General features: G+C 36.9%; 1 protein-coding gene and 1 pseudogene across 1 annotated transcript; both read right to left on the minus strand.

Annotated features, from left to right (window-relative positions):
• Positions 1–1,316: 1,316 nt before the first annotated feature.
• On the minus strand, positions 1,317–3,542 carry LOC136175835 (olfactory receptor 52A1-like; annotated as a pseudogene).
• Positions 3,543–7,008: 3,466 nt separating this feature from the next.
• LOC136175836 (olfactory receptor 52A5-like) lies at positions 7,009–9,217 on the minus strand. The gene is made up of 3 exons (XM_065946042.1): positions 9,202–9,217; positions 8,606–8,622; positions 7,009–8,019 (listed from the first exon to the last, which is right to left on the minus strand). Exons 1-3 carry the CDS (start codon positions 9,215–9,217, stop codon positions 7,009–7,011), a joined length of 1,044 nt encoding a protein of 347 aa, XP_065802114.1.
• Positions 9,218–16,153: the final 6,936 nt, after the last annotated feature.

Consider the following 16,153-nt stretch of genomic DNA (forward strand, 5'->3'; position numbering starts at 1 on the left):
GTTGGTTAGAATTCAGCCAGGCAAAAAATACATGTTTGCATACAAAATATTAGGAATAAGATACAGATGAATCAAGTACTTTATTTTTAAATGAAAACTGCCAGCAAATGAAAGACGAAAAACACAGTATTTTATTTTTCATAAGATCATATGTAAGACTAAAAAAAAAAAAGAATAGCTAGTGACTAATGGAGAGAAGATAAATTATTTGAGGATAATTTAAAGATAAATACTACGATCAGATGACTGGTTACGTGTACAATGTGGAATTATGGCCAACATCAAAGACAAATGATGTTTCTGGATTGGTTGACTGGATGAATAATGGCAGCCGTTTCTAAATTGAGATATTTAAAGAACTGTGCTTGATACAAACACATCTTACATTGATGTACAGAATTTGTCAAAAGTATTATAAGAAAATTCCTTAAACAATTTACCCAGATTTACATATTTTTTACATTATGCTCAATTTTGCTTTACCTCTGAACAATTTGAAAGATATATGGATAGATATATGATAGATAATTGTTATGAAGTGTTTATGAGTAAACTCAAGACACAGTGTTCCTTTGTGACTAAATATTTAAACATGCTTCCCTAGGAAAAGGACAGTCTCCTGCCTAACTGTAGTATTATAGCCATATCAGGACATTTAGCACTGAAGTGATATTATAACCTAAGCCTTAGTCCATATCCGAGGTTAAAAACAGTCCAAAGACATATGTGTTTATTTTTATTGCCTAAATTCAATTCAGGATTACACAATGCATTTTATATTCATATCTCTTTAGACTCCTTCAACCTATACCAACTTCTCAGACTTTTTGCCTTTGTCCTTTGTTTTGTTTCATTTTTGAGGATTCACTGACTTAATACTTTAAACTTTATATTAAAGTCTAATATAAGTACAGAAATGATACTTTGTACAGCTTAAGTGATTTTTTGCAAAGGAGACATAAATGTGTAACAACACAACTGAGGTTTGTAACATTATTCGCACCAAGAAGCTCCTTCCTGAATTGGTCCTTAAATCACCATTTCTGAAAGAAAAGGAAAGAACCTATGTTCACTAGTTTACTCTTTTATGTTTCTTAATTTCTTTACCCAGATACAGTACACGAATCTACATCACATAGCTGTCATGCCAGATTATGAAAACTGGTTTTTGAGTGCAAATTAAAAACAACAAAAATAAAACTTAAATAGAAAACTAAAGAATTTCAAAAACATGGATTTTTGTAGTTTTATTTTGTTTTGAAACTTTGTTACTATGCACAAAGAAAAATGCATCATTGCATTATTTATAGTAAATTTTATGAACAGAATATTTTTACCATATGCATAAGTATGTGCTTAGTCTTTGCACTAAGTAGATTGAGAAATGGAGGGAACACCAAGTAAATGCTAGAAATGAGGATGAGATGTGAGAACCAAACCTATGTCAAAGAAGGAGAAGGCAGGGAGGTAGATTTGGAGGAAGACACCAATATGAGTGATACAAGTATTGAATGCTTTCAGCCTTGCCTCCTTCTGGGTCAAAAGAAAAGCTGTGATAACTAACTATCCATAGGATGATGTAATGAATGGAAGGCCAAACCCTGCAGCAGTGAAGTTCAGTCCAGTTGCTCAGTTGTGTTCGACTCTTTGCTACCCCAAAACCGCAGCACGCCAGGCCTCCCTGTCCATCACTAACTCCCGGAGTTTACCGAAACTCATGTCCATTGAGTTGGTGATGCCATCCAACCATCTCATCCTCTGTTGCCTCCTGCTCCTGCCTTCAGTCTTTCCCAACATCAGGGTCTTTTCCAAGGAGTCAGCTCTTCACATCATGTGGCCAAACTATTGGAGTTTCAGCTTCAACATCAGTCCTTCCAATGAACACCCAGGACTGATTTCTTTTAGGATTGACTGGTTGAATCTCCTTGCAGTCAAGGGGACTCTCAAGAGTCTTCTCCAACACCACAGTTCAAAAGCATCAATTCTTCAGTGCTCAGCTTTCTTTATAGTCCAACTCTCACATCCATACATGACCACTGGAAAAACCAGAGACTTCACTAGACGGACCTTTGTTGGTAAAGTAATGTCTCTCTTTTTTAATATGCTGTCTATGTTGGTCATAACTTTCCTTTCAAAGAGTAAGCGTCTTTTAATTTCATGGCTGCAATCACTATCTGCAGTGATTTTGGAGCCCAGAAAAATAAAGTTAGCACTGTATCCACTATTTCCCCATCTATTTCCCATGAAGTGATGGGACCAGATGCTATGATCTTAGTTTTCTGAATGTTGATCTTTAAGCCAACTTTTTCACTCTCCTCTTTCAATTTCATCAAGAGGCTTTTTAGTTCTTCACTTTCTGCCATAAGGGTGGTTTCATCTGCATATCTGAGGTTATTGATATTTCTCCCGGCAATATTGGTTCCAGCTTGTGCTTCCTTCAGCCCACCTTTTCTCATGATGTACTCTGCATATAAGTTAAATAACCAGGGTGACAATATACAAACTTGACGTACTCCTCTCCCTATTTGGAACCAGTCTGTTGTTTCATGTCCAGTTCTAACTATTGCTTCCTGACCTACATACAGGTCAGGTGTTCTGATATTCCTGTCTCTTTCAGAATTTTCCACAGTTTATTGTGATCCACACAGTCAAAGGCTTTGGCATGGTCAATAAATTGGAAATAGATGTTTTCCTGAAACTCTCTTGCAACAGTGAAAGCCACAAACAAACCATAGATTCTTTTGACGCAGACATTTCCTGCAATCAGTTTCACAATGGCCGTATGCTCACATTAGGAGTGGGATATGACTCTTGCATGATAAAATTTTAACTAGAACTTTATCAGTATTAGGTACAAGAGTCTTTCCAAGTGGCACTAGTGGTAAAGAACCTGCCTGCCAATGTAGGAGATGTAAGAGAAGCGGGTTCAATTCCTGGGTTGGCAAGATCCCCTGGAGGAGGAAATGTCAACCCACTTCAGTATTCTTGCCTTGAAAATCCCATGGACAGAGGAGCCTAGCAGGCTACAGTCCATGGTGTCTCAGAGATGGACACACTGAAGCGGCTTAGAGCACATGCAGACACAGGAATGGTAGCCCTGAGTGGTACCACAGCCTTGATTTTGGGTAACTAAATGGTGGGTGAAGATGGTAATATGTCTCAGTGGATGGCGACTTAGTGGTCCACGACAAGCAGGATGCCCACCTCTATGCACTGTAATATGTGAATAAGCCACTTTTGAGGCAATCAGGAATCAAAATAAATCTGTTATGTGAAACCAGAAGGATTCCAAGCATCTTGAGCACAATGCTGGTATGAAGGGCAATATCAGTGACTACTAGCATGCCTAGGAAAATGTACATGGCCTCATGGAAACTGTGTTCTGATTTGATAATGATAAACAGCAGGAAATTTCTAATCATAGGAATGAGATACATGACACAGAATGGAATCCCAATCCAACACTGCACAGACTCTAGGCCTGGGATCCCTTTTAGGGCCAACACAGAAGGCATGAAGACTGTGGTGGTGGAAATGGACATAAATTCCCTTGGGTCTTCTGCTGCAAACAAATGTTTCTCAGTTAAAGCTACTACTTCCTTTTCTACCTTTACTTTTCACCTAAAGTCAACATATTGAGTCTTTCTGATTTTATGGAAATCCAAGATCATATCATCCATCTCATTTACATGTCTAAAGTATGAAAGAAAGACCCAAAGATATACATCAAAGTTTTTAAGAAAGATATCCCATAAGTAGAAATCCACAGTTCTTGTACCACAGTAAAATCTTCTATGCAATACTTTAAAACCAGCAAAATAACTAGGGTGGGAAATAAACTGCTGACATGACTGTTTTAATTTCATACCTTTGGACCAAAAAATAGACATCACTTTTTCTTGAAAATTTTATTTTAATCAAAGTTTGATGAACTTCTCCACATTCTACTTAATTGCTTTGCTACTGTTTTTTGTCAGTTGTCTCTAAATCAGGAAGAGTTGGTGTGGACCAACAAATCCTCAGACTCTGACCACTATGTGAGAGTGAAAAGTTTCCTATGAAAGAGAAGAGAGAGAAGTAATTGTGACCCAAAGCTTAAGATTATATATATATATAATTTTAATATATATATTTTAATGTTTTCTAATGGAATTGTGAAAAAGGAGGAGTTATAGACACAAAACGAGGCATTTACTACCCACTAGCAAATGACAGGGGTTTTAATCATGCCTCCTTGGGTTATCTGTACCTAATATCCCTGAAAGCATTGCTACAACTTTCAGATAATTCCTTACCATTCTCTACCCCTATACCACACACAGGCTAAGTACAGAGATTTATTTCTAATAGGCTAATTTTTCAATTAATTCATTTATTTTAATTGGAAGCTAATTACTTTACAATATGGTGGCTTTTGCCATACATCAACATGAATCAGCCATGGGTATATACATGTGTCCCACTGTCCTGAACCCCCCTCCCACCTCCCTCCTCACCCTGTCCCTCCCAGAGCACCATAGGCTGAATTTCTCTTCTGTTGCTCTCATTGACAAATAAGCATAAAGTTTATTTAAATGCAAACATGTTATATGCTAATGAATTCTATTTAAATAGAATTTCTTCTATGTGACGCTTCCTTTTAATGAGGCAATTCAAATATGAATTTTATGCTCCATTCACTATTGAAAATTGCTTTTGAACTCTCCTACTATTTTTGTGTGGCTGTGTATATCTCCCTTTAGTTATATCAATGCTTGCTTCACATATTTGGGGTCTCTAGTATTTATAATGTATTTTCATAGTGAATTCTCCCTTTTAATATTGCATGTCTTTGCTTTTAAGTGACTTTTTTTTTTTTTTTTTTTTTTTTTACCATGCGGTGCAGCTTACAAGATCTTAATTCTCTGCATGCATGCTTAGTTGCTCAGTTTTGTCTGACTCTTTGCTACCCCGTGGAATATAGTCTGTGGACTATAGACTAACACCATGGACTTTAGACTGCAGGCTCCCCTGTCCTTGGAATTTTCCAAACAAGAATACTGGAGCCGGGTTGCCATTTCCTCCTGTGCAGATCTTCCCAACCCAGAGATCAAACCCACATCTCCTGTGACTCCTGCATAGGCTGGAGATTCTTTACCACTGAATCACCTGGGAAGTGCTTAGCTGGGAACTAATCCCTGGAACAAAATCCCTGGCCAAAGGCAGTGAAAGTGCCAAGTCCTATCCACTGGACAGACAGGGAACTCCTGCTGACAATTTTAGCTAAAAGCTTATTTTGTCTGATAACAGCATCCCCACTCCTGCCTTTTGTTTGCCGCTGTCATGAAATTTCCTCTGTGCATTTACTTTCAGCCTCTATGTGTTCATGATTCTTAAATCCATTGACTCTCTTGTAGACCGTATATAGTTTGATTTAGTTTTTATTTAGTCATATATCTTTTACATATGTCTGATTATCCTTTAACAAGTTCTGTATTCCTTCTCTCACTGTATTTTTTTCATGTTTTGGTTCATAATTTATATTTACAGAGCTTTTTAAAGACAAATATTTTATGGGTCAAATTTATTTCTGAGAAAAAAAATTTATTTCTGCATTATTCAACAAGATGTCCTTCCACAATTTCTTCTACCTCCATATCTTTAATAGCGTGCTCCATTTGCTTTATTGTAGTAAAAGGATTCCTTGGTTTATTTCTTTCTTGAACTGTGCATCTGTCCAAAATTAGAGATGAGATGTCCCTCCCTGTCTACTTGGTTCTTCTTAAAAACTCTTCTTAGTCCTCAGTGTCAAAGTCTTGACTGAAGACAATTTAAAATTGATCTCTACCAGTGCAGCATCCTGGGAGAACATGAAGGTGTATGGGCAGAGGAATAGCAAAGAGCAAAGAAAGATCTGAAGTACATTTTTGGAAGTCAGTTTCTCCCGTGACAGATTTGATTTTAGCTCATAGTTTAAGATGATATATTCATTCATTCAAGGCATCATCTTTGTTTACATTGATAATATTGGATTAAACTCTCTATAATACAGATTTTCTGTAAGATAATGTTATATGTTATCTTAAAGCCTTCAGGTTAATTGATCTTGAATACAATTGATAAAAAACAGGGAAATGTTTAAATTGTTCATTGTACAATGCCATTTTTATTGAAGTTTTAAGATGTCTCAGGTATTGTCCTTGTTCATACAAGCGTAATAAGACAGACTTACTGTCCTCTACATACTTGCGGTAGATGTTTTTTAAACATTGGAATTTATTTGTCTATATTTTTAATTCTACAACTTAAACCTTCAAATTTGGGTAAAACTCAAATTTGGGCTAATGTATTAAAATGCCTTTTGAAGGATGTGCTCTATTTAAGTCCTATGATAATTTTGTTTCCTAAAAAAATTTTCTCTGTGAATAGACCTAATTTATTTTTATAAATCTCTTTTGTGCTATCTTTCTTATACCACTAATTCCATGACACAGAATTTAGTTTACATCATATAGGTTTTGTATTATGGTATTATTGATTTTACATTATTTTTACACCTGTATTTCAGAAAAAAGTAGACAAAAATAGATGTGATTAAAATTTTCAAAGTATAGATTCACAAGGAGATATCAGAAAATGATTCATGGCCAGAATAACAGCTAAGAGTTGGATTAACAGTTTGAAGATATGACTGTCTGACATGATCCTTAGAAGTTATCTGGGATCAACTGCTGCTTTCTATAATTTACTTATCTGTGCAGGTCTTAGTGTCACTCAAGAGAAAGTTCTATGTTGTAAGGGACAGGGCAAAAATAATAATGGAAATAATTGAAAACCACAATACAAGAGTTTCTTCGAGTAGTAAACCAAAGTTCTTAAGTATTGGATGATTTATTAACTGTCTCCTTCCATTATGAGTATCTGAGATTTAAAACATTTTTTCAGATGTAGAAATGTGTAAAAGACCTAGCTTGTAGCATATTGATGTTGCGACTTTGAACTAACCTAAATTTTCTTTAGAAAGATCCACTAGTGATTAAGATGTTTGGAGCATACAAATATTGTTAGCACATGGTCACGGATTTGTTTGGTCTTCACTCCATAGACGATTGGGTTGAGAAAAGGTGGAACTAACAGGTAAAGGTTAGATAAAAGGATATGAACATATGGTGGTATGTGAGAACCAAATCTATGTGTGAAGAAAGAGAAGAAGCCAAGGAGGTAAAACTGCAGGAAGACACAAATATGAGCGATACATGTATTAAAGGCTTTGAATCTTGCCTCCTTCTGGGGCAGTTGAAAGACAGTAATAAAGATCTGAATGTAGGACAAAGTGATAAAGATTATGTCAAATCCTAAGATAGTGAAGGCAACAAACAGACCATAGATCTTGTTGATCCGTATATCTTCAATAGCCAGCTTCACAATGGCCATGTGCTCACAGTAGGAGTGGGAGACGACTGTGGTTCGGTAGAATTTGAGACGATATTTGATTAGAACCAGGCATGGTGCTCCAAGTATGGCAGCCCTGAGTGTCACCCCAACCCCAATGTGAGTCAAGAGTTTTTGGGAGAAGATGCTGGCATGTCTCAAGGGATTACAGATGGCCACATAGCGATCTAGGGCCATCGCTAGTAGGACACCTGATTCAATTCCCTGGAATGAGTGAAGAAGCCACATTTGTAGAAGACAGGCTTCAAAAGAAATCTCTATCAAATGAAACCAGAAGATGCCTAACATTTTGGGGAGAATACAAGTGCTAAGTGCGATGTCTGTGGCCCCCAACATAGCGAGAAAAATGTACATAGGACTATGGAGGCTGTTTTCAAATTTGATTATCAGTAAAATTAGAGTATTCCCAAGTACTGCCATAAGATACATGACACAGAACGGAATCCCGATCCAGCACTGCACTGACTCCAGGCCAGGAATCCCGATGAGTGTTAATACAGAGGGCATGAAGACTGAGCCATTGGGTCTGAGCATGGCGATTTGGTCAGTAGAATCAAGTAGGGATATTGCTGTTTCATCTCCTATTCCCTGTTAAGTCTCAAAAATTAAAAATATGGATAAATTATTTAAGTCAAACATACTTTAGTTTGATTAGGAGGATACCATTTTATCGGTCCCAATGGCTCCTCTCTAATTTTCCATCTCTTTTCCCAATGTCTTTCAAATATCAATTATCAGATTCTATGTTTCAGCATGCCTTTATCATTTTCAATGAGAAAAATTAAGTGGACTGGATAACTTCTTTCTAGTCCTTGACTATTGGAACAAACAAATTCCCTTTAGCTTGTGTTGTTAATCACCCTCAGTGCTGTCTTTATGACCCGCCAATTAAAATTGAGGGAAACAATTCATTTCAGAGTAAAGAATTTTAAGAACTAAACTGTACCTAGGTTAGACATGAAGGATCTATACCAGTGGTAAATCATTCTGCTTGATTATAATCAGAAAAAAGTTTAATGAAAATATTTTTCATTTTGAAACTCACTTTTTTTTTTTTTTTGTCTAGGTTGGTCTCTTCATGATTGGATCCCTCTGCAATAGACTCTCGGGCTGCTTTAAAATCTAATTTTTCAAATTTTCAATATTTTCCCAAAGACAAGCTCTGCATCTTTACCTTCCATTTCTTAAACTCTGAAAAGATAAATCCATTACTTTTAAATTAATGGGTGTAACCCTTTATGCTTAGACAGCACTTGATGTGGTGCTGTCTTCAATCATGATGGACTTCCCTGGTGGCTCAGATGGTAAATCGTCTGCTTACAATGTGGGAGACCCGGGTTCAAACCCTGGGTTGCGAAGGTCTCCTGGAGAAGGAAATGGCAACCCACTCCAGTATCCTTGCCTGGAAAATCCCATGAGCGGAGAAGCCTGGTAGGCCCCAGTTCATGGGGTCACAACGAATCGGACAAAACTGAGCGACTTCACTTTCACTGCACCCTTTATTCTTAGCTCAGAGGAAAATCACATGTTGTTGTCCTTTCCATCATCCTTCAAGTAACCCTTTATCATTAGCTCGAAGATCGCCCTTTTAGATCTTTTCTCACTATGCCCTGTTGTGTGCATATCATTTGTATCATTCAATTTCAAGTACCAACCTATATCTCCTATGCTTCCCTTTCATTATCAATAAACATTAAGCCTGAATATTTAGTTTTTCTTAACTATTTGCAGTAACATGCAACTCTCTATGAAATTTAACGTTTCCTTTACTTAAAGCCTCGGGCATCTTATAGCCACTAAAACTACAATTTCTATACAGGTAAACTTTTTTCTTTTATACAGCTGTTTTTCATTGGAGCGGATTCATCTCTTAGTCTCTACCCTTCAGTGGTTACTTCACCCATAACTCTGTATGCTCCCAGGGCCTCCTATGAGTGGCTTTGTCTTATCATTTTCCAAAGTCTTCAGGGTTTTTCTTGCCTGCTGATGAAAGTTGCTCAGTCGTGTCTGACTCTTTATGACCCCATGGACCATACAGTCCATGGAATTCCATATCTGACTCTTTGCAACCCCATGGACTTCAGTACTCCAGGCTTCCCTGTCCTTCACTGTCTCCTGGAGTTTGTTCAAACTCATGTCCATTGAGTAAGTGATGCCATCCAATCATCTCACCCCCTGTCATCCCCTTCTCCTGCCTTCAATCTTTCCCAGCATCAGGGTATTTTCCAATGGGTCAGTTCTTCGTATCAGGAGGCCAAAGTATTGGAACTTCAGCTTCAGCATCAGTCCTTCCAATGAATATTCAGGATTGATTTCCATAGAATGGACTGGATTGATCTCCTTGCAGTCCAAGGGACTCACAAGTGTCTTCAACACCACAGTTCAAAAGCATCAATTCTTCGGCTCTCAGTCTTCTTTATAGTCCAACTCTCACATACATATGTGACTACTGGAAAAACTATAGCTTTGACTATATGGATCTTTGTCACCAAAGTAATGTCTTTGCTTTTTACCATGCCATAGCCCTTTCTATTTCTTAGATTAGTTTTTTCATTGACACTAACTTCACGAGTCCTAATAATATTCTATAGCAAGTCTTCTTTGCTGTTTTTTTTTACTGCTGCTGCTGCTGCTAAGTCACTTCAGTCTTATCTGACTCTGTGGGGCCCCAAAGACCACAGCCCACCAGGCTCTGCAGTCCCTGGAATTCTCCAGGCAAGAACACTGGAGTGGGTTGCCATTTCCTTCTGCAATGCGTGAAAGTGAAAAGTGAAAGTGAAGTCACTCAGTTGTGTCCGACTCTTAGCGACCCCATGAACTGCAGCTGACCAGGCTCCTCCATCCATGGAACTTTCCAGGCAAGAGTACTGGAGTGGGTTGCCATTGCCTTCCCCTATTTTCTTACAGGGCAGGAAAAAAAAAAAAACAAACAACCCGACAGTCTTTAATGATTAAGAATTAATGGCTATGTGCCTTTAATCAAATTGGGAGAATAAATTGCCTAGGAAGTGGAATCATTTTTCAGTGGAATGATAATCAGATAAAAGAGATGTGGGGGGCACTAAAAGAGAAAATAGTTTGTACAAAAACCACAGAAGATGGTGAGCTATGGCAGGGCTGTATATAAATAAACGTGATTCATATATAATATATTTCACCAGCAGAAATGATGGATAATAAAAAGCAAAGAATACAAAAAGTGAAGTTAATGTTTTAAACCAAATGATTTAACATTTTAGGATTTAAGATCATCTTCTTTTGGAAGGTAAAAAGTTTCATCTTCTAGCAGCTCGATGAATGGCTTGAAAGACATGGCTGCTGAGTGTTATGAGACTTGAGTGGGAGACTAAATCAGAAAGATATTTATGATAGTCCATACATTATATTATGAGGAGATGTGGTCTAGCAAAAGAATAACAAGAATGCAAAATCTGTTGGACTCATTGTCTTTATGTAACAGAAATTAGAAGGGATGAGGCTAAGAGTGTTCCTGGGTTGAGAATTATAGCAATGAATGACAAAAGACAAGCTGAATGGAACTTTACGTATATAGATGTGTCTGTTTAGAAAGAGAGGAAAGATATTTTAAACACTGTAATTCATAAACCAGGGTAAATATATTTCGGTCATCTTTATAGCATAAAAGTTGAATTACTAGTGTTACATACAGGTCCAATTTTGATTCAAGCTGAATTTCAGGATCTAAAAGATTTAAGGAATTCAGGGCTCAAAATCCACACTCCCTACAATCTCGGGAATTTTTCCTCAATGAGCTCTCTGACATTCACCCACTGAGCTCTATCTCAAGTCCTCCAGTGACAGAGGACTCTCTTTGTCTTCTCAGATAGTTTGCCACATTTCAGGTCAGCTCTGAATGTCAAACAGTTCTTCTATACAACATCCTTAAATGGGCTCCTTCTAAATTCCTTATTAAATTCCCAAATCTGCAATCCAATGATGCACATTAGTGATGAGACATGGCAGTGAATTGCACAGAATCTGAAGTCAGTCAACAGAGTTTAAATCTGACACAAACAGTTATGAAACTTTACATGGTCTCAATTTCTTTATTACTAAAGACATATTCGTGGATAGAAATATATTACAGTGTGATTGTGAGTATTATATGACATAATCCACCTAAATATTTGGAAGGAAACATAAGATGTATTGATCTGTCAATAAAGGCCAGTTTTTAATAAATGGAATTTTACCTTTTTCTCAACAATCAATTGAGATATTAAAAGAGCATTTTATCAGACAAAGGATTTCTACTGAATTACTTGAAGGGTATCTTTTCTAGTCTAAACATGTATAATTTCCTGATCTCTTAACAAATAAGCTTTCCATTCATCTATCAGCAGGGATATTATTCTCTCAGGTCCTTGATTTTATCAACCTCACTTTACAGCTTATCACCAAGCATGGTTTAATTGATTTTGAAATGTTGTGAAAAGAATAAGACACAACTATGTAGCGTTTGATCACTTAATGACTGTAAGATTATATTTTTTTTATCCTGGAATTATATGATCAAAATGTGTGTGTGTGTGTGTGTGTGTGTGTGTGCATATAAATTTAATGAAACCAAGCCTCCAGTTTCCCACACTTAGTGCAGAATTTCAAGCCCAAAGACTTACCAGGAATCATCTGTGGTGATACAGGTCGAAACCATAAAGCAGAAAATGATCTGACATTTCAGATAGTGAAGGATGAATGTTTTATACTATAGCATGCACCTGGGAGATTGGTTTTTACCAATCCCTGATGAGCTTTCAGGTTCACTGGAGACAAGAATGAAAAAGGCACACTGTTGTTCAGAACATACAAGATTTATTCTCTAATGGTTTTCCATCTAAAAAAATTCCTCAAACTCTGGTTTCACTTTGGGACTAGGAAGTAAAATGAGCCTCCTTTTAAAAATTCCTAAGAGAAGACAGTGCCCCAAGACCACACACAAAAAAATCAATGATGTGTATTTACAAAAATAATGAAGTAATAAAGGTAGACAATAACATCTTGAGATATTCAGATTGATCAGTGTAGACATGCTGGCAGAGAAGTGAAAATATGTATTTTTATAATTTAATTCTAGTTGGGGTACCAGTATTTCTTATTTCGGCACATGGTTGAGGCTGACTAGGAAAGTTCACCTCAGAGCCTCAGTTAGCCTCAGAAGATCAGTCAGTTTCTGATCTTCTTCTGGGCAAAATATGGTGACACAAATCCTTTCTGATTCCAAACCATCTCTCTCCAAATTGTCCCAGTTATGTTCAGAGTGGTCATGAAAAAAATAGTATACATTTTCAAAAATTTTAATGTCCTTCTAAAATTGATATCAATTTCCCAACCTGAAACTGTTATTTATGTCAGGTTCTATACTTACTTGGTTTAATCAAGGTTTATGACTCACAATAGGGATTTTAAACTTTAGCATCAAAAGGAGGAAGGAAAACATTTCAATTTTCTGAAAAGTACAAGAGAGAAGTTATCAACCCTGGATTACCTAAAGGACTTAATTAAAATCACACTGGTTTTGCCCTATATCATTGGGTCAGGCCCTATTTAGAAGCTCTATTCCTCTTGAATTAAGAGACTCATTGACCACATCCTCTTATTAAACTGCATAAAATCATCATCATCTTAGAAAAAACAATGGTGTAGGATTGAAGGCAGATTCACAGATAGGCCAGCTCAGCCTGGATCAGGGTATGTGCAAGTCTTCACACCTGGACACTCAGTGATTCACATCAGCAGATTGAAGTCAGCCACAGCTGACTATTTGCACTGGAGAAATAAAACCCCAAACCAGTGCACATAATCCAATAAAAGGAAATAAGTTTAAATGAAATGTGAGAAATAAAACAAGCCTGGACAGCACTTGTGGAATTTTCTGAGTGAAAATGGATGTCATTACCAGGCAGAGAGAGAGGGATCATAGAAAAACTTATTTGGAGAGAGATCTGCTTCCTTGGTGCAAGAGTAGACTCAGGTATCTCAGGCATTAGAATATCATTCAAATATGAAAATAAATGAAACTCTTATTTATGCTCCAATCCAAATGAACCCTAAGAACATTACTCTAAGGGAAAGCAGCCAGTCATAAAAGGTCAAATATTCTTTCATTCCACTTACATGAGATGTCCAGAGAAGTGAAATCACACACAGAGAAAGTCAATTAAAGTGTGCCATGAAATGGGGGCAGGAGAATGGGGAATGGCTGCTAAGGGGGATGGAATATCTTTATTGGGATGATGAAAATGTTCAGGAATTTGATAATAGTGATGAATGTCCAATTTTTTGGACATATCAAAAACCAGAGTCTTATACTCTTAAAAGATTGTGCTACATGATATATAAATTATATCTCAATAAATTTAAAAAATGATTCATTATAGTATACAGACACCATACTAAAAAAATTATTAGATATATGCTTTTAAATTTAGAATACATAAAATAAATGTGGTGATGTGGTTTAATGATCAAGATGGCAGCTAAGATCAAATATAGTTGTTAAATATTTATTCTGGGGAGAAAGTTTATATTGTAATTCGACATTCCACTCAACTTTTTTGTAAACACCTTAAATTGTTCTAAAAATAAATTAAAAATAAAAAGCAGGAAATATCATTTTATAGCTGTGACAATAATTAAGTTTTTTGACTTTAGGACACCTCTTCCTCTAAATTCCCTCATTAGGAAATCATGTAAATTATTGTCATTATTACTGTTCTGGGAATAAATGCTTATTATGAAAATTTGGTAGAATTTTTATGCATTTATTTTCTGAATGCTCCATTCATTATGTATTTATTGATAATTAAAATGACTCCTGTATGTGTAGGTCATGAATATACAAATAAATTAGACGTGTGATCTGTATTATGCAAAGCATGAGTGTTACTAAATAGGGTAGAGAAAAAAAAGGAAAATGGCTCAACTCCTTAAAGGAAATGCTGAACTAGAATCTAAAAGCAGGAAAGCAGTCAGGTAGGGGGAAACAATAAATACACGTTTCCATATGTAATATTAGGAATAAGATATAGAATCAACAAATTTTGTACTTCACGTTGAAAATACAGCAGTGTTTATATGAAAATGCCAGGTGCTTTCCTGGTGACTCAGCAGTAAAGAACCCTCTTACAACGCAGGAGACACATAGGAGACGCATATTCAGCTCCTGGGTCCGGATTCCCTGGAGAAGGAAATGTCAACCTACTCCAGTATTCTTGCCTGGGGAATCTCATGGACGAGGAGCTTGATGGGCTACAGTCCATGGTGTCACAAAGAGTTAGACATGATTTAGTGAGTTAGCAACAAAAATCCCAAGCAAATGGAAGATGAGAAAGAAACCATTTTATCTGTCATAAGATTGAGACAGGGAAAGTGAAGTATTTGTTGCTCAGTCCTTTTGTGACCCCATGGACTATAGCCCACAAGGCACCTTTGTCCATGGAATTTTCCAGGCATGAATACTGGAGTAGGTTGCCATTTCCTTCTGCAGACAAATAGTCTAACTGTCCAAAATCCAATTCAGGATCAACACAGTGCATTTAATATTCATCTCTTTAAACTTCTTTGACCTACAGGAATTCCTCAGACTTTCTTTTATCTTTTGTTTTGTTTTCATTTCTAAGGATTTATTCTCTTACTACTTTAAAACTTTATGCTGCCTCCTGTGTCAAAGATAAGGTGTCCATAGGTTCGTGGATTTATCTCTGGGCTTTCTATTCTGTTCCATTGATCTATATTTCTGTCTTTGTGCCAGTACCATACTGTCTTGATGACTGTGGCTTTGTAGTAGAGTCTGAAGTCAGGCAGGTTGATTCCTCCAGTTCCATTCTTCTTTCTCAAGATTACTTTGGCTATTCGAGGCTTTTTGTTTTTCCATACAAATTGTGAAATTATTTGTTCTAGTTCTGTGAAAAATACCGTTGGTAGCTTGATAGGGATTGCATTGAATCTATAGATTGCTTTGGGTAGAATAGCCATTTTGACAATATTGATTCTTCCAATCCATGAACACGGTATGTTTCTCCATCTGTTTGTGTCCTCTTTGATTTCTTTCATCATGCTATCCAAAAGTCTACAAGTAATAAATGCTGGAGAGGGTGTGGAGAAAAGGGAACCCTCTTACACTGTTGCTGGGAATGCAAACTAGTACAGCCACTATGGAAAACAGTGTGGAGATTTCTTAAAAAACTGGAAATAGAACTACCATATGACCCAGGAATACCACTTCTGGGCATACACACTGAGGAATCCAGATCTGAAAGAGACACGTGCACCCCAATGTTCACCACAGCACTGTTTATAATAGCCAGGACATGGAAGCAACCTAGATGCCCATCAGCAGATGAATGGATAAGGAAGCTGTGGTACATATACACCATGGAATATTACTCAGCCATTAAAAACAATTCATTTGAATCAGTTCTAATGAGATGGATGAAACTGGAGCCCATTATACAGAGTGAGGTAAGCCAAAAAGATAAAGAACATTACAGTATACTAACACATATATACGGAATTTAGAAAGATGGTAACGATGGCCCTATATGCAGGGCAGAAGAAGAGACGCAGAAGTACAGAACAGACTTTTGAACTCTGTGGGAGAAGGGGAGGGTGGGATGTTTCGAAAGAACAGCATGTATATTATCTATGGTGAAACAGACCACCAGCCCAGGTGGGAGGCATGAGTCAAGTGCTCGGGCCTGTT

This window comes from Muntiacus reevesi, chromosome 9 (assembly GCF_963930625.1).
Source record: "Muntiacus reevesi chromosome 9, mMunRee1.1, whole genome shotgun sequence".
NCBI lineage: Eukaryota > Metazoa > Chordata > Mammalia > Artiodactyla > Cervidae > Muntiacus > Muntiacus reevesi.